The 19,713-nt window shown below is 35.3% G+C and overlaps 2 protein-coding genes and 1 long non-coding RNA gene across 4 annotated transcripts; 1 reads left to right on the plus strand and 2 right to left on the minus strand.

The window, feature by feature from the left end:
- Positions 1 to 481: 481 nt before the first annotated feature.
- On the minus strand, positions 482 to 8,296 carry LOC139985411 (uncharacterized). The gene is made up of 6 exons (XM_071999820.1): positions 7,925 to 8,296; positions 6,188 to 6,421; positions 4,876 to 5,033; positions 4,183 to 4,583; positions 3,384 to 3,461; positions 482 to 892 (listed from the first exon to the last, which is right to left on the minus strand). The coding sequence occupies exons 1-6, from the start codon at positions 8,294 to 8,296 to the stop codon at positions 750 to 752; spliced, it is 1,386 nt and encodes a 461-aa protein (XP_071855921.1). The 3' UTR covers positions 482 to 749.
- On the plus strand, positions 3,391 to 6,973 carry LOC139985421 (uncharacterized). The gene is made up of 3 exons (XR_011799409.1): positions 3,391 to 3,510; positions 3,743 to 6,452; positions 6,555 to 6,973. It is a non-coding gene; the product is annotated as an uncharacterized lncRNA (long non-coding RNA).
- A 7,822-nt stretch (positions 8,297 to 16,118) lies between the features above and the next one.
- On the minus strand, positions 16,119 to 19,708 carry Trp1 (translocation protein 1). 2 transcript variants are annotated; one of them, XM_071999822.1, is made up of 5 exons: positions 19,558 to 19,708; positions 18,551 to 18,997; positions 17,723 to 18,070; positions 17,550 to 17,653; positions 16,119 to 17,457 (listed from the first exon to the last, which is right to left on the minus strand). In XM_071999822.1, exons 1-5 carry the CDS (start codon positions 19,591 to 19,593, stop codon positions 17,286 to 17,288), a joined length of 1,107 nt encoding a protein of 368 aa, XP_071855923.1. In that variant the 5' UTR covers positions 19,594 to 19,708; the 3' UTR covers positions 16,119 to 17,285. The 2 variants fall into 2 exon arrangements, with proteins under 2 accessions (XP_071855923.1, XP_071855924.1); XM_071999823.1 differs by lacking the exon at positions 19,558 to 19,708 and adding an exon at positions 19,212 to 19,376.
- Between the last annotated feature and the right edge of the window lie 5 nt (positions 19,709 to 19,713).

Below are 19,713 nucleotides of genomic sequence, written 5' to 3' on the forward strand. Positions count from 1 at the left end.
ATAGCCATGTGTAAACAGTAGTGTAGTATATTTGAATAACGCCACAGCCTTTTTGAAAGATACGCGAATATTATAAAAATGACTATAAATCTGTCTAGATATTGTTCTCAATGTTTAGACATTTATAATCCTTTCATTTTACCATTTAGGTAGAAGATGTAAATATTATGTTATAAAACACAACTATACATCTGGGATTCTTCAAATAGTTTTTCAAGCTTTTAGATTTGTTCCACTGCACGGTATAATCTAAAACTAACTGCGCCTCAATAAGAAAAAGCTGCAAAGGTGATAATCGCGAGGAAATGAGTCATTGATAAGAAAGAAACGAAGAATTGTTTTCAATGTAATGTACGATTGAATTTTAACATAGAGAAGGCCAGCAGTTTCATCAATGCGTTATTCGCATGATCTTCCTTGTAGGTATTATTGAAATCTCGATAATCAAGGTATAATGATGAAAAGAAAAAAAAAAGACATATAAAAAATGGATCGTACCTTTATTATAATTTCTTGCGAAATTCGCCTCCAGTTGCTATATTTTGATTTGTTATCGAAATAATCGTGCATAGCTTCCGCAATGAGAGAAGCTAATAAAAAGATCTCCAACGAAGCTTACACGTTTTATTATCTACAATAACAAAACAAGCGAACAGAAAACGAAGTCCGCCTGATGGTTATCTAATCTAAGAATGTAGAAAAGCAGTCCTTTTATCGGACATTTATTTGAATGTGTGTCTGGAAAATTATCAATACATCATCCCGGGATGAGCTGCTCGTTGAAAGAATACGTTCGGATTCGCTGATAGAGTCGTGTACAAATTTCCTGCGTCTTCCGGCCTCAAATACATGCCTGGTGGTAAGACGAACGTCTCCATCGGTGCATGAACATCTGTAAAATATATTTATTTCTCATTCATAATCGTGGAAATAGTCAGCGAAAACTCGTATTACATTATCAAAGTAATTTTAAGATTTACCCACAAATTCTATTTTTCATAGGAATAGAATTTACGTATTTTTAAAATATGACTAAGAAACTTGACAGCTGGGTGGCAATTTGTTATCCGTTTTTACGTCCTGCCAAAACACGCTGTTAATTTCCGGTAACAATGAAAAGGTCGCGTGCTCGCTTATCCTTCCGGCCGTGTTAAGCAGTGGAGCGTAATTTTCACGATAAATGTATTTATATTTGGTGTTACATTTCTATATTTTATTCGTACTCGTATTATTTTATCTTCGTTTTAACCGTGTTTAGGTTCTGCAAATATTTATGACAGGCTTCAGGAGATTACGTGCGAAATGCTGACACAAAATCTCCATTAACCAGAGGCACAATTGTTTCGTACACGTAACCGCATTTCAAAGTGGGTCACACCTGTCACGTTGCTCACAAACTTGTGATTATTCGAAAGTTTCTTGTTACGGGAGAGTAATTTTATTATTTTTGAAACTGTGTTGTCACGAAGGACCAATGGAAACGGAAAAAGTCGGCCAGTAACTTTTAATAAGATGTTTATTTTCGGAATCGTGGAAAAAGTTCTTAGAAATTTTAAACCGGAGTAGTACAAATACTTGTAACTTTTATTAGATAAATATGTGGATATTAAGACTTATTATTATTAAAGAGATTAGTAAAGAGATTAGAAAGTGGCCATAAAAGAAGACTTTTGACATAGGAATTTAGTTATCACCTTTGATCAGCTATTGGATAATATTTTTCCTTGCTCCTTCAAATTAAAAGAGAGATACAAAAGGACAGGCAGATACCGTTGTTTCGTAAGAAACTGAAGAATATTTCTGGCGAAATCTCAATCAAACTTTTTACGCAACGGCAATTGATTTATAAACTTAATCGAAAGTTTGAAAAACGATGTAGCTGAATATTATGATAACTAGAACCGGTGTCATAAACGAGCGGATGGTTTATGCCTGGCAGGCTAGTGACCTCTGCCTCGCAATATGTAGTATAATACACGCCCTACTCGTAATAATGGACATTACGATAAAGAGATATATTACGAAGCTAACACATTTACTTGAAACATTTCCTTCTTAAAAAGAGATATTATTCGACAATTTAAATTTTCTTTTTCCAAAAAGTAGCTAAGTACAGCATATTTTATCGATGGCAACCGCGACTATAGAATTGTTTTTCTCTTCTCGTATCCTAAGATAATAGATTGTTATCTCCATATTATATTATCTGCATAAAAACAATACTTAATTATCTATATAAAAGCTAACTTGTCAAACATTGTTTCCTTACTGATGGATCAATCGCATGGGATAAATTGGATCAAAGCATTATCATAAATTGGATGAAGAATCAGTTTACTAAATAAAACTCTTATTTACCCCCTTTATCTTTCGTATCAGGTATCGCTATAAGAAAAAACGAGTATTCCTCTGTTCGAAAGTTTTCTCATCCGGACGATCTAATTTACAAAATGTGGAGTTTGTAATTTAGAGCGGTATCTGCGACAATGTACGTTCGATGATTCATGCTCCAATAATGTTATATTTAGAGGAAAATGTTGACTAGCTGTTACCTACGAAAGTGGAGAATTTGTTTTCTCCTTTGTCGAAAAAAGTTCAATCAGCCACCACCAACAACAGGTCACCGATTAACTAGCGTCGTCTGATCTAACGGGATTTGTTTCCCCTTCCACATTAATTCTCGGAGAAGCGCTTGACCTCCGCCTCGAAACTTTCTCCCTCTCCACCTTTCCAGTAAGAGGTTTTTCCTCCCTTTCGTTCGTTCGTTCCTCGAGGTGAAGGTCGCCAGAGGCGACGCCGTAACGGAGGAAAAGTTTGGACGGGGAATTTACCGAGAGAATCAACTGAGGTATTTCCGGGACTACTGTAATATCTGTGGTATTTTTCTTCCTTGATTACGCTCGGGTACCAAAATTATCAGTTTGTGCTCGGTATGTTCGATTTAAATAAAATACGTATCCATTGGCTTAGCGTTAACTCGATTAAACATTAGGCATATTAAATCATTGATAATATAATATCGAAAGATCTTTAGGTTTCGATGTCTAAAACACTGTACAAAAGAATTTTTAATCGTTCTATCGGTAGGAAAATTTTTAGATCGATAAAATTGCATTTTCTTTCCCTTGAAGATCCGCAATAAATTATATATCTCATGTATCGCAAGAGAGGGATTGGCGAATAATACCGCGAATATTCTGTGTATTACCGACAATGTATATATCTTATTGTATAAATTTTCATGCTATTACTTTAATTACGTGTTTCCTAAGCTGTATTTCCTAATACAACTAACGTTCTGCAACTAAAATGATATATAGCTTAGGTTGTTACAAACATAAATGCTGATACTTTACAATTAGCTAATTTCTAGAGGGACTTACCGTCGGAGTATATGGGGCTTCCACCATGCCTGCAGGCAGTGCATCCAGGTATAGCGGATGAAACTAATGCCACGCGATCTGCAATCAAAGGCATCAATAATATATGCACTATTATATTATACCAATGGTAAAAACACTAACAATTAGTACTAATTGATTTTCATTAAATTCGAGTTGATATAATTTTAACGTGTACATTCCTGTCGTAAACCGTATAAGATTTAACACTGTTTACACGCAAGAAAAATTTTAATTCTAAAATTTTACTTTTTAATAGCTCGTCGTAACACGTACGCACGTACAATAGCTTCGCTGTATTAATTAAACTTTAATTAATCATTTTCTTTCTTCGTATATAGTTTTACGATCGGTTGAAATGGATAAAACATGACGAACACGCTGATACTGTGCGAAGTGATCGAAACGGAACGACGTTTGAGCGAGCTACAAGAAACGGTGGATGCGTGCATGAAAACGCAGGTGAAATTTGCTCGTTTGATAAAAGAAATATAGTGAAATCAGCACGACGCTCAATTTCAACATTTGGAAAGTATCATTCGTAAAATAAACAAAAGAAAAAAGCGAAGCAATACGAAATTTCTTGCTATAACAAAACTTTACGATACGGATTTTGGCTAAATGCTCGTGATTTTTGTTTTTCTTAATTAACGACGTTATTAACAGATTCTGTACGCCGAGGAGGCGTTAATAAATAGCTTAGCGGTAACGCTTTAATTGGTGAAAATGTCTTCAATTACATACACGTAACAAGCCGAAGAGTACACAACTATGAACGTACCGCCGCTGTGATAATGCATCTTTCTCTTTAAAGAAGCTTCAGCTGGCTTGAAGTGGAAGAAGGAAGGCGAGTAACGGCTGCCAGGAAGCGAGCTCAAAGCATCGTCTCGATCACGAATCACCGTTGCGGAAGCTTCTCGACCGAGGGCAGCTAACTGCCGACCCTTCGGCAGGAACATCGTCAGGAACACGAGAAGGGAAGTAGTCAATAAACCATAAGCTAGCCAGGCTTCTCTGTCACTCTCCGTCGAGGCAGCCACTGAACCGATCGCACTCGATATCCAAATCGGAAGCGATAAACCAACAGCCAAGCCAATAAATGCTGCTTCCCGGTTGTTGTCTCGAACGCCGCGTGCTCGAACTGCTAAACAAGCTACTGCAACCAACAGCGCGCCCGGATATCTGAAAATCGATCGTCCGATCTTCAATGCGTCACCTTCAAAATTTCATTCGGAATTTACGTTTCTATAGGTTTGGAAAAATTATCTTTCTTTCGCTTTTATACCGATAGCGTGTTAAAGCCGGATAAGTTTCATTCGAATTATAGGAAGATTAGAATCGTACAAGTCTGGAAATATTTCCTAACAACTTTCCATTGCAAAGGTGTAATTTCAATTCATAGCCCGATAGCAAGTGTCATTTTTAAAACCGTGAAATATTGTCGATGGAAGAGGTTTACATTTCAAAAGTTTACCCGAGGGAAGCCACTATCTGTCCAAGAGGAGTTTTGCAACAGGACATCGGAGAGTTTTGTCCTGTATTTTGTACCTGAACCACCGTAGGTGGTTCGCCGTAAAACCATTGTCCAATGATAGCTACCTGCACGAGCACGGCGAATCCCAATACTAGTGCCTGTAACACAGAGGACGAACATACACCATATATTAACGTTCGCGTATGTGGTACACGTATATAAGCTGTATTTCAATAGAGTCTTGAAAAATGTATTGAATGGGCATCGGGCTTTGACCGATTAACGATGAATCGCTGTAATTATTACGATGGCATTCTTAATTAACATTCTTAACGCTTGTCAGTCACATTATAATTTATTGATGAACGAGCAGTTCCCTGCCATGTTCAAGGTTCTATTAAACGATCGCGATTATAAACGAAGAATTATTATAGGAGGAAAAGAGATACGGTTGATTTTTCTAACAGATTATTTTATAAATTGCTTTCTAGTTTTTAACGTCGCTTCCTTCGATGCATATAATCACACCTATCGATAAAAAGCAACAGAAGAAAATCCGTTGAATCCGTTAGGCGAGGCAGAAAATGTCGGAGATATTAATATTATTCAACGAACGGCAAGGCAAGCTTAACGACCACAACAGCTGCATTTACTGCTATTAGTAGCGGGCGTTACTACTGCGTTACTTTTCATTCAGATCCCGTCCCGCACGTACAAATAGTCGATCGAGATCGACATCCGGATCTCCGACACGGCGAAATAAGAAAAATCCCGTGCATCCTTCGTGAGAGTTGTTCCACGAGTTTCTGCGAGCCGTTTTCTAAGGCTGTATTCACACTGGCTAGGACAAGAACTTTCGATTGTGTTTCAATCGCCTTACGGTCAGGCATTGGATGAATGGCATAGAAAGTAACACTATACAAAATTAAAGAAACATCTCTACCTTTCGTTGGAAACGACGTATAAATTTAGACGAATTACGAACCGCAGTAGAAATAATAGATTCTACGCTCCTTTTTTTTTTTTAATAGTACGCACAATGAACTGTTGGCTAATTTTACAAAAATTAGATATCTCGCTACACCTTAAAAATGACGTATTACTCAACTGTAAGTAAGTCGTAAAATAGAAAATTATTAAACAGCGAGTGAAAAAAGAGAGACGTCTTTTGTCGAAAAAATGTTAAGTTTACTTTCCTTTCGATGAATTTTGAATTCATCTTACCTACGCAATGGAAAACTTACGTTCTTCTTACGTTGCAATGTATTTTGCAATGTAATGTATTAGGATTCTGAATCGTTATCAAACTTACTTGATAAGGTGCTGGTAGATAAACTCCACTATTTAACGAGAGCAGGAACACGCATTTAACCAGCAAGGCTGCAAATACAAGAGCAGCAGGTAAGCCGACTAATCTAAATGCAGCACAGGACAGAGGGTTTTGACTGAGGGATGCTGCTGCTGAGAGTCCTGCCAGGAGGAAAAGGCCTAAAAGTAGAGCTTGTCCCAGAAATAAATGTCGTCTGTTTGGCGCGGTTACCCTTGCCTGGAAAATGTCATTAAATGTTATGTTATTTGTATATATTTTTATGGTGAAGATAATTTTTACACCGACTATTTTTGTAGTATTGACGAAACGTATTCTAAGAGCATAATTTACATCATATACGATTTTGTAGGACAGAAATTCTGGGAGAATAATGTAAGCAAGTAGTAAACGGTGGCGTCTCACGCGAGAAAATCAGCATGCTCTAATTTTTCTTCCTTAACGAAGGAAACCTCGATATGGCAAACAGAAAGTACCTCGATGTATGTTTCTAAGGTAAAATCTCCTTGTTTATCTGCGTTTGTCCTATTAATGTTCGACAAGCTAGAAGGATAAGATAAGAATTGTTGCATGTCAGACTTTTCGCAAAGTGAATCTTTACATGCCGCGATATAATCATACATAGATAAATTATAATTACGCGGGTTAATTTCACCAATTAGACTAACTAATAAAGCAGCCATACGTATCTGTTAAAATAAACATGGAACCCTTGACGATGCATGCAACTACATGCATATGTTTGATAAAATGAATTAAATTAATTGTTGCTTTGATTTACGCTAATATTTCATTTCTCGTTTGTAAGAATATTAAATAAAAGAGAAAGGACGAGCAGTAATTGGTTCTGAGAACATTTGATCGGGATTTCCCCCCTGTCTTGCAATTTAAATTTGAGAGAATGACGATCAACGTTAAAATCCTTGGCAGCATAATGACGCTATTAAAGATAGTATAGACATCAAAGCTATCAAAGGCTTTCCTGGTGGCTCCTGTTCAATGGAGTGTATCGATACGAGCAGACGACACGACTAGGAGAAATAGGCAGTCGACATGCAAACTAGGCCTAGGTCTCGGCGAAATTGCGAGCGTGCTGGTTATTGGAGCTTGTCGAAGTATGAACGAAAACAATTACCATAAATTCTTGTATACATTTCCACGTACTATCGAGAGGAAAAGAGATAAAGATTTCTTTCTAAGCTCTATTAATCCGGTGCTTCCTCAAATTTCAATTATAGATGCTTATACGACCGCGAAAATACGTTTCACGCTATCGCACGCGATCGGTTCAATTGGTAACAAGCTCTTCCCGCTTTTTTTTTTAGCGCTTGTAAAACAAAACGTCTTTGCGCTCTATTTCCGGTAGTGAAACCGTCGAATTATAAATTGTATGTCACCACGACGCTTGCATTTTAAAATAATACCCTTCGCGATTTACATTTATAATATTTACAAATACCTTTGGGGATTTTTTTTAATGAAAACCATTGAGAAGCGTAAAGCGATTACGTGATATACAAGTAATCTACAATGGACGAGAAAGAAACTAGGATCGACCGCGTATAGATTTAACGAAATTTTTATAAACGCTGTTTTTCGATAAATAAATTGTACATTCCTCTATTTTCACCAGCGAACTATCGTTTCTCTGATCTTCGGTTGAATTTGCGATCGACCGAGATCGGTTTGAAAAAGGTTGGTTGTAAAGGTAAACGAACCGACCTTGAGCAGTACGAAAACCTCGAAGCCAGCCATGAGGAGCATCGTGGCTGCGCTGAGGGCCGCCAGAGGAAGAGCCCAGGGTCGTTGTCTGAGCAAGGACCTCGAGTACGGCCGAGTATCGACCTCGATCTCCTGGTTCTTCTTTCCAGGAGGCATTTTGAACACCGAAACCGTCCTGTTCGGTGCTGGAACGCTGATGACACTCGCTACACTGGCCAGACCGTTCTTGTCCATCGCTACGTCGCTAGGTACCAGGAAGAATTCAGTCGACAACTCGTAGTCCTTCGAGGCTTGAGCTCGTATCGCCGTAGTTCCGGTTGGACCAAGCCAACTCGCTGTGGCCCACGACAAGATAATCGGGCTCAGTCTCATCGCGTCATCCGTACTTCCGTGGTTATCTCTGTATGGCTCTGTATGGCTCCAAGTTTCTGTAGCGTCACCGGGACATGCACCGTTTCCTGCGTAAGCGCATCCTTATGCGCCCGCCTCCCTTTCCTCCGAAGAATGGCACACCTGTAATTACGATTCGCCTCGGTAATTAAACCTTGTCGGTTCATTTGATTAGATTTAGTGCCTGGGTAAAAGTGAGCACCGGTTTTAATCAGGAACTGCTTGGAAATCGCACTAACGCGCGTCGCTAATAATCAAACCAACAAATGGAAAATTGCTTTTCTCTTGAAGAAAATATAGACCGTACGTTGTATACTCGTTCTTCCGTCGTACTTCGCAAATTATACTGCTAGTACAGATTTTTACATTTCCTTCTGGGAAGTTATATAAATTAAAGATTTACATTGTGACGTAAATGAGATATTTCTAATTTATCTCGTTTTTACCACCACCAGCTCTTGGATCATCTCGCTACAAGTATAACATAACAATCGCGATAACGATATTCAAAAACTGATACTTGTATTATAACTAAATACACGTGGAGAAAGAATTCATCATTCCCCCAATTACTATAACAATAGGCTATAACTATTTTTAAAGCAAACGTTTACCGCAGAAAAATTCTTTACAAACAATTTTGAAAATAACCAGTGCTAATAGAAGCAAATAAAACCGCAGCCTATTCTGTATGAGAGCCAGGCATGACCAGTCCGCAGGCATTCACGGAGTCTAACACCATTAATTATTATGAACAGGGTCAGCGGTAAGTAGAGTGAAGCATAGACTGAGTAAAACCAGAGTAAAACCTGTAAAAACAGGTATCACGGTGCACATTACTATAATCGATTTAACATTGAATTATACGAATATTAACTATGACTTTGTATTTAATCGTGATAATAAATGAACCTTTCAAGTGTCGATCATTGTCTGTCTTCGATATCTCGACGATACTGCTTGCCACACATTTCTTCCTCGTATCAACTTCTTTGAACGATAATGTTATCTTTTCTTTCTTTTTTACTTTAATTATAAACACTATCGAAATTATAACAAAACACAATTGCGAAGTAGATTCGAAAGTCTTTTTGTATCCTTAGGGAATGTTTTTCGTATCGAATAATTCGATGCAACGAAGGTCAACGAACACTATGCAAGTTGTTCCAAGATCTTCGATACTAAATGATATTTTCTGTCAGAGCATGGACCAGTTCTCTGATGGGACAAGTCAGTGGAGTGGCCACGAAGCGCGCGTTGTGGGAGCCAAACTCCGACTAAGTCAACAAGCATTCTCGAGGGAGAAACTGGAAGCAGACTGGAGTTCCGTTCTGGAGGTGAAGCCTATCCGTTACGGAGGAGCCAGGGAGATGGTGATGACGATGCTGAGGTAGTAGTGGCATACAGCAGGAGCGGATCCACGCAAACCTTTCCAATAGAGTTTTCTTTTTCTATCGAATAGTTTAAATAATAGAATATCAATATTTTGCTAAAAATAATACAAACTATTACGCCAAAATTGAGTACTGAATTATGAACGAGCGATACTTCTTACTTACAATTACCTGATGAAACATTTTAGGTAAGAATCGTAGTTGGATACTTGTTCGTCTTCGATATTTTATAAATCTTCATTACGTAGGTGCTATTTTTGGCATAAAAAATATGAGTTCATCGAATTGTTGGATTGACGAATAAAGGTTTATAATTCGATATAATTATACATATATATATATAAATGTGCAAAATAGAAACTTCGATAATCTTTTTAACAATTCATTTTTACGAAAGAAAATTTTATTTCGTATGATGTGCGTGCTATTTCATATAAATTATACGTGTAATGAAATACAGTATAATTATAGCGAATACAGTATAAATAGGTATACGATATTTAGTGGTCTAATAAAGAAACATTATTTCATATATATATAGAATAGTTGCAGTAAGAAACAAGAAATTCGGAAGATCATCTCGACGAATGAATTGACTTGCCTCTCATGAATTGTAATTGGCTGGCTTTATTATCGTGAACAGGTCTATTTTATCGAGACGGATTCGATCTGATCCGCCCCTGACAAGATGAGAGAAGAAGCCGTGTGGAATAAAAGAGAAATAGAGAGAAGGATCGGAATGAAAGAAAGAAAAAGAAAGAAGCTGGTCCTCCGACGTCGAGGACCGGACCCAGCGACACATTTACATATCGTACGTGTAATAACCTCGAAAAAGATTTAACAATGGTCCCGGGACGGTTCTTCTCAGTTGCAAAGAAGAGGAAAGAGGCGAGTGTACGGCTCGGTGGATGAGGAAAGATCGAAGAAATGTTTAACGAGTTTCTGTGCATTCTTAAACTACGAAAAATGGCAAATATTCTCACGGACAGATCCACGGTCTTCTTTTTCATTACGGAATTCGCTGTAAAAAGAATTGTAGTAATTTTATTTTCAAGCCAGTCGTCTTGGTATATAATAAATATAATGTAATAAGTATATAATAAAATAGCCAATGATATATAACGACATATAAACAGTTTGAAAGGAAAGATCTTCGTTAAAAGAAGAGCAAGTAGTTGTATACGATCGGATAAAACTCTTACTCGACGCTAGTAGTGAAAATTATTTACCTTGGCCTAGAAATTGCTTATAAAATTATTCGTAGCTGATGAAAGTGATAACAGAGGTTTTGTTTCTGGATCTAAGCGGCGCGTCCTATTTGAGCTCGAACTAGATAATATGTAAGTAATATGTAGGCGGTCGGGCGTCACAGATCAATGATTGTTTGTGCACATACCTTCGGTAGCCATACACGATCAATCCCTTGCAACCAAGGTTCGATGAACTCTACCTCGAAAACCGGCCAAACCGTTTGCACGTTTGGTTCGGGTGGCTCAACTTGGTTGATAGTAAGTTCGAACACGTCTTACGTTTCTTACGTTTCCTGAAAACAATGATTCCAAACACAGAGCTCGCCAGATAAAAATCTTGAAATTCGAATGCATCAGTGCCTAGAATTTCCATCGTTTCCGCTACTAACGTATACTCGACGAACACCACATTTTAATAGCGTTTAATTCGATGCAGTTTACTTTAGCGATCCAAGTCATCGCCTATATATTTAAAAGTAGAAGTCAATTTTTAGTACTACAATTATGGATACACTTATCCAAAGTATCCATTAATCCGTGGGAAACTATAACTAAAAATAAAAAAATATAACTGGTACTCGTTCCTCTTCTATAATTTTATGCAATATGTGCAGGACATGTCTAACATAGTTTAATGATTTCAACATTGTTTTATGCGAATTAATTCTTTTTTAATACGGTTAAAGATTTTCGATACATATGCCCGCACTTTTTTTATATGTTCCGCAATAATGCTACCGACAAACCGGCTTCAACCGGAAACATAAATATTAAACTTACCAAATTTGACACAAAGCTTTGCAGCGTACCTCGCAAGACTCGGAGGCCAGTTTTTCTACGTTTATTCGAGGTTTGAACATGCTTTACGTCCTTCTCGTTATTCGAAGCAAACATCAGTCGACGAAGACATGTTGCATTTACGATATATCCTTAAGTACGATACAATCTGTATCATTCTGATGAAATTATACGTATTAAGCTATACAAAGTACATCGGCAACGATGTTCCTTGAAAATAAAATCATATATGAAAAAAATTATATTTGTTTCATAATATACAAAAATCATAGAGCGTAGATAATATCTCCATATGAATTACGTTCAATTTCTCGCTAAGTAAGAATTCATTAGAACAAAAAGAATTCGCCGATTTCTTCAACTAAATTCCTTTCGCGATAATAACTGCCGTACTGGCAGACCCGACTGTTAGAAATGAGATTTACATCCTTATGGGTTGCAGTTTCAGAACAGCTTTACTAAGAGAAACGTCTTAACCATTGAGACAAGGGAAAAATCGATAGAACAATAGACGCTGTCAAAGACAACGAACAACGAAAATCTTTCTTCGAGGCTAGTGTATACAAATGCGTACGATGTACAATGTCTCGCAATGGCCACACCCGGTCACTTTCTCCGCCAAAGCCAAAGTCATTCTTGTACCGTAAGTTACTATGCTTAATGACGCAAGCTACCCACGCTCGATCTAATGCGAAGCACGGTGATCCGCTTTCCTCCTGGTACGTCGGCCAACCATGGAATGTAATTTACAAGCTCCGACGGATAAGAAAAAAGGATAATTAAGACGCGACTCTTTAACTGCAAAAAGCGGAAGATCGAGTCGTATGACGGCCCTGACCGAATTTCTTTGCACTTGAACGTCATTCCCCGAAGGGATCGAAGCTTTTAAAAGTTCCTCGATCGCAAGATAAATCGACTATCGCAACTAAATTGTTGCGTTACGATTATCGTCTGTAATCTATTATATCGTAACTAACTTAATAAATCGCTTCGTCACAATTTAATTGTATTTATAATTGTACAGTAAATTTGATCATTCTGTTCGCTAATTAATCCGATTGATATCGCAGTTGCAACCCAATTATTCGTATGAATTATAACGTTTCGTTTCTATTAATATTTTTTTCGAAATCGTGTAACTTATAAACGCAACCCAACGAAAAATGATTGGTGTTACGAATTCATAAATACTCGATAAATCAAAGCACGTATTACTAAATCATTCGAAAGTTGCTGCACGAAGGATTACCTTTATGCGAAAGAAGCTGTCGAGCGTGGTGAACGCGAAATTCCTTCCTCCACCCGAGGAACCCTAAATGATGCGGAGCACCGAACTCTCGGTATTGCAGTAAGAGAAGAGAGAAGTCGCTTGCAACCGGTTTCAACAAACTAAAGCTAAATAAAGTCATGTAGCGGCGCGAACGAAGGAAATCGTTCTGCCGATAATTGCGCCCTCGAAAAACTTTTCGAGCTTATTCACAAAATGATGACTATTCGCCGCGTAATATTTCGAAAGGGCAGTCGTCGTTATCGGCTATCTGTCTACGTAATTGCCACGGTAATCTTTTACGTATATAAATCTGTGCGTATTAATTACAACGAATATACTAAAAAAATATTTCGCACAAGCGCAAAGAGTTAAAAACTATATACATTGGTCCTTTGAAATATCGAAAACATTTTATATTACGATATAAAATATAAAATTTGTTTTAATTTTTAACACTGAACGCCAGTCGTCGACGATACATAAATATTTAGTTGGATAATAATATGATAAATGACAGATTCGACTACAATACGAAATGGGCGTTCTTCGTATTTCAGAATTAATTATCAAGGAACAAGTTCTTAGGATAATTAATAACAATTCCCTCAAGCGATACCAGTGATCGATCAAGAAGCAAACATTCTTTCGCAACTCACCCCCTTGTCTATTCTTCGCCTCGTCGGGTTTGATACGTTGATAAGTCGACCCTTCCACGGCGATTCATTTGAATATAAATCCGGCTGTCTACACACGTTGAAAGTCTCACGAACGAAGAACGAAGAGAAGGATGGCGAACCAAGAGGACAGGAACAAGTCGAATGAAGAAAGGAAGAAGAAAGAGACGAAATGAAGAATTCTTTTTTCGTTGCACACTGTAACCGCAAACCGCGGTGGTCGGCCATGCAAGATATTTTTTATTCACCTTATTTTGGGTGCCTCTGCGCGTATAATATTTTTTATCTCATTTTGATACACACGCTCACACACACGAGTGGAGTTTACAAGCATATTTGCAGTATCTTTGGAACTTATTCCTTCGGAGGATCGTTGAAGTTAATGTGAAATACATGAGATTGTCGTGACATTTATGCATCTGCAAAGTACAAAAAATTATATTTATTTTAGTTATTATTAGTAGAAAATCTAATTAACAATTAAAGTGACAATTTTGTAAATCTCATAAAGAAACTCAAAGTTGGTATGTACGTACACATTTATTTATACATACTCTCTCCTATACACAATGTCGAAGAAAACGAAAAACATAAACTTGTAACTCAAGGATACAACGTTGTTTCGTAAGTTCAATGACCCAATGGCATGGAAGACTAAAAATGCGAGTGTATAAAATTCTTTTTCTTTCTGCCTACCGTTAGTCATTTACATATACAGTCGGTGTAGTCATACTGTAATGTAATAGATTCGGAAATAAAATATTTGTAAATATAAGTTTATAATTTGTATATAAATTAATTTTTGTAAACATAATTTTAAAGCAATAAATCAATGTGGCGAAAGAAACGAATTCATAAAGAAGAATAAATAACCTAAAAAAGATACAAAAATATATTATGCGAATACTTTCAAACGAATACTATTTATACAGTTAAGAAAACTCGAAATAAATGTAGATATTTTATTAAAAATAACAACAATTACACAATTCTTTATTACAAAACCAGTTACATAAAATTAATGCGAATGACATACACTGGAAGATAGCAAAAACGTTTCAAAGATAAATGAGTTAACGAATATAAAAGCAATACGTTCAAAGAAGCTACGGACCAATAAAGAATTTCTCTTGACCACGAATTTTAAAAAACGCCTGTATATTCACGGTACACGATAAAAGGGTAAAAAGGCTTTTAAAAAGGGCGACTATTATTTTATTCTGCGCGTGAGTGCATTGTTAAAGGAGACTTTTATTACCTCTGCCAAGGACGAAAGCTCACCACGTAATCTCAGGGAAAGCCTATATGGAGTCGCCAACATTTACATCTTTACATACATATTACACGAAGGGTACGTGCACATAAGACCGCAATGCGCGTGTCTACGTGCGCTTACGATGGAGTAACGATATTTATTATATGTCGGCTATGAATTATGGGCCGTTAACTTTGCCTTCGTGACGCGGCCCTTCGCTTCGCGACCAACCAGCCTACGAATCCGCCACTCTGACTGCACAAAAATACACATGCACATGCCTCGTGTATTCCTTCCAAGCGAAAAGTTTGCTTTTAACCAAGCGGTTCATTTGCACGAATTAATTAAATTCCTTTGAATGAAACGTTAGATCGGTAAACGGATCTATAATCCATACATGACCTGACTAAGGTCGAAACATAAAAAGTTTGAATGCTAGAAATGTTTGCAATTCACGATATGTAAAAGCGTATGCGACAATTGAAACACCGTCGACATAGGTTTTTTAATATAACGTTCGTGGGAAAGGCAAGGCACACATGGCGCTTAAAACAGCTTTAACGGTAAATTTACGAGCTTGGTAAAAAATGTGATATTAAATGCTCATTAACATGATAATATGGAAACGGTATGTTCATCCAGCTTCTTTGCCAGGTACTGATTTTCAATTTGGTTTTTTAAGAATTGCTTCCTCTACGACTAGATCAGTGAATATAACCTAATGCGATTACTTTAGATTACTTTGGAAACATCGTATCTAGTTTTGATTTCTTTTGATTAAATGATTTTATCTTTCATAAATTATCATGTCTAACTGTATTACAGAAACATTACACAAGAAATCTCAGATAAAATCATACATCCATATAACGCTTTCTTATAAAGTTAATGCCCGTTCAACGATAAATAAAAGCAAATTTCCTAAGTAATATTTAAAGGACACAATATTAATTATTAATACATGTAGATATAGGTAAAAATTAATTTAAATTTGTTAAAAAATAATTTGGCCAATGTTTTCGAAAAATATTTCTTTATAAATTGTAAAAGCAAGTATCGAATCTTTATGACTTTAATTAATGAAGTGCAAAAGTTGCAATTTACTGAATCGAGGAGAAGTAATGAAACCACATCCGTGATCACAAAATATGTATGTGAGAATATAAAAGTAACTTAAATATATTTTATTTTAATATTAAAACTGGTTGTAAAAGATAACTAAAACTTAGTTTTGCTGCGTTAAGTGCAAATCAATGCACTTAAAACAAATTCTTATATAAGTATAAGAGTATTAGGATCTTAATACAAATTATCTAAACGTTGATAACTAGCAATATTGGATGTGTATGACACAATCATGAAACCAAAGAAGTGTGAGTTGTAGATGTAACATGTTTATATATACCTCCCATGTCTTTTTTTTTTATAACAGTATATAAATTTCAGATCTTTTCACCATTTATTTCAATATAGCTAGAGTCACGATTCGCGCATCTACAATGATCAAGATGATTATTTTGTAATAATAATATAATAATCGTTACATTAATAATAGAATAATTATTATCATTGGAATTTTTACATAAAAATATAAATTACAATTTGTTGTACGAAATCTGTGAAAGATCAGGTCGTGGCTCTGCCAAAAACAAACTCGCTGGCAGAGTGAACAATTGATTAAAATAAATTTATAGTCTTGTTCTTGGAGATTCTAGTTATCAAGCACTGTACAGTTTTGAAACCTGAGAAAATCGTATTACTGAAATTTAAAATTCACTATTATTGTTTTGCGATATAAAATATCAAAAACGATTTCTAATCGATTCAGGAAAGCCTTGGTCACCCACATAAACGTAATTGTACGTTGTAGTAAAAATTCTTGTAAGTAAAATTTACACACTTCAATAAATGATTATTAATAATGATTAAAATAAAAATACATATTTAACTGAAATTTCAAGATTGATATTTTTACAAAAATTTTCTTTCTGTAAAATACAGATGCGATTTCCTTGTTCAATTGGCTGTAATGTTCTAAATGCAATGCAAAGATACGTATTATTATAAGCAATAAATGGATTGAATTTGCTAAATTTGTATACCGTATTTCTATTAATATATGTACTGTATCTTCAATTTTGCCTTGAATAATATTCAAAATTAGAATTTTTTTCAAAATAAATCGTACATATCTTCAAAAGTTAATAATTATACATAAATCCTTATGTATGAACCTGTATGCGATTTAGTCAAAATTGACAAGATTCAATTATTGATTATTGTGATAATTATTAAAGATAAATAAAAACTATTTATTGCCAATTTCTATTTTAGATCATCACAAAATCTCGACCTGTGTTAGATTTTTCACTTTCGGAGCCTTCACTACCCTCTTCTCCTTCTCCTAATTCAGATGGAGGAAGCTTGTTTTCTTCGCTAGATAAAATTTCTTCAATTTGAGTATGTTCTTTAGATAATTCTTTAATACTAGATTTTTTCTCTCTATAAAGAAAGTGTAAAATAAGTACAACATATTCATAAAACAAAAGCCTTGTAAGTCTGATATTTTTATATTATAATAAATTTCTACTTACAATTGTGTTGATGGTGCCTCTTCAGTATCAGAGTCTTTTTCTTTCTTTTTCTTTTTTTTACTAACTTTTTTGTCACTTTCAGATGTGGAGTCATAATATTCATACTGGAAATATATTTATACATGCATTCATTGCATTTGTTAGATAATAAAAAATTAAAAGCTGATACATACTTGATAAAGTGGCCAGAATGAAGCAAAGAATCCGACATCTGCAGTTAAATTAGGCAAAAGCCAAAGATGGCATTTGCCAAGTGTTGGAACCCATAAAAGGCAAAATACAATTAATCTAATAAATGCTAATGCCAAAATGAATACAAGGAATCCAGCAGCTGCAACACTTATATAATATACACCATGACGGATTGATAATGGCCACAGTGGGAAGAGACAAACACCAACTGCACCTAAAACTACAAGGCCTCCAAAGAACCAGTAGTATATAGGAACTGTTTCATATATCCAAACATATGCATCGTTGCAGTCAACAAAATATTGTTCCATATGCATTTCCAAACGCACCTACATTAATTAATAACTTTTTAAATTACTTACTTTTCTGTATCTTTTAACATTTATTCCTTTCAGCACTAGGATTCTTAATAATGTATATGCACTGTTCATTAAACATTTAATCTGGTAGCATTTTGGTTGAATCAAGTATTTACCTTTTGAAGAGTGCATTTGAAATTATTTTGATACTATGCTATAAAATACTCATTGAAATAAAATAACATAAAATAAAGCAAGTAATAACATTGAAATAAGATATTATAAGGAAACCTATGTAAGTAATAGCAAATACGACTTTAAAATAAGATATATACACAAATTCATGATGCATACTGTAGTTTTATATAAGTACATACATATAGATTGATTATATTTCTTAAACTCATATATGAATTCATAGCACTGAAAGGGTAATTAACAATAACTTGTCTATAAAAAAAGTAAACATATCACTAAATAAATAAACTATTACTTTCGTCTAAAATTTACCTTTGGCTTTTTCTTCTTTTCTTCAGTTTTATTTTCATTATCTTTTTCACCTGTTGCATCTTTATTTTCTTTAGCCTCTTCCTTCTCTTTTTCAGTAGATCTCTTTTCTTTTTTGTTTTCTTTTACCTTTTTCTTTATTCCACGTATTTTATATAATTCTCCTTCAGAGATTACTACCTTTTTTGCTCGATGAAAGAATTTATGTCTCAACATCAAATCTAGAAATCTTGTAACCTGTTCACGTGTTTCAAATTTAGTTTTACTCCATGGTGACTTTTCCAATAAAGCATCAACTGCACGAGTGCCAGTAAAATATTCGACATTGTGATTTCTATCAAATTTTGTTTTTTTCGATGGTACATTGTTACGGATCCATTTAGCCACTGCATATTCTTCCTTAGATGGTTTTGCAGGGGCAACTTCATTATCTGTGCTTGATGTTTCTTGCTACAAAAGATTAAAGCTTAATTTTTTACATTTCCATGGTACTTTGTAAATATTTCATTAAATACATATAAATTATAGAACTAAATATAGATTTCATTATTATAAATTAAAAATGTCTTATTTTTTATGCAAAACATTAAATTGTAATTCTTTATGCCGTACAAAAAACAGAACAGTCAAAGTTTAGACGGTACAGATGGTAACTCGCATATACCCGAATACAATTAAAACGATTTTCAAACATCTATGTAAAGAAACCCCATAACGTAAATAATAAGTTTCCACGAAGAACGAAATAAAGTAGTTTATTAAGGAATAATTGAATCATATAATTAAAGTTAATTCACGAATTTTGAATAGAATGAAAATGATTTGTTTGCTACGTCATCCGTTGGATTATGTTACAACACTTATCCATATTGCCACGTGGTTTGAGCTGATAAAATAAAATGAATTTAACATCAAACGAAATACTGTACTTTCAGTCACCAAATAAACACCACAATTTATATGTACTGTTAAATAATATTGTAATAATTGCAGCCATATGTGATGCTTACATCCTTGCGCTTCTTGCTTTTCCTACGTTCCGCCATGTTGTAAATTCCGTTTTGCGCTTGCGTGCTCAACTTTATCTACCCATCAACAAACGTGGCATGTGCTTCTGCGTAACATGCTAACTGTAGTAGCCGGCTATTTAAATATGTACGCATATT

The sequence above is a fragment of the Bombus fervidus genome, chromosome 3 (assembly GCF_041682495.2).
Source record: "Bombus fervidus isolate BK054 chromosome 3, iyBomFerv1, whole genome shotgun sequence".
NCBI classification, from domain to species: domain Eukaryota; kingdom Metazoa; phylum Arthropoda; class Insecta; order Hymenoptera; family Apidae; genus Bombus; species Bombus fervidus.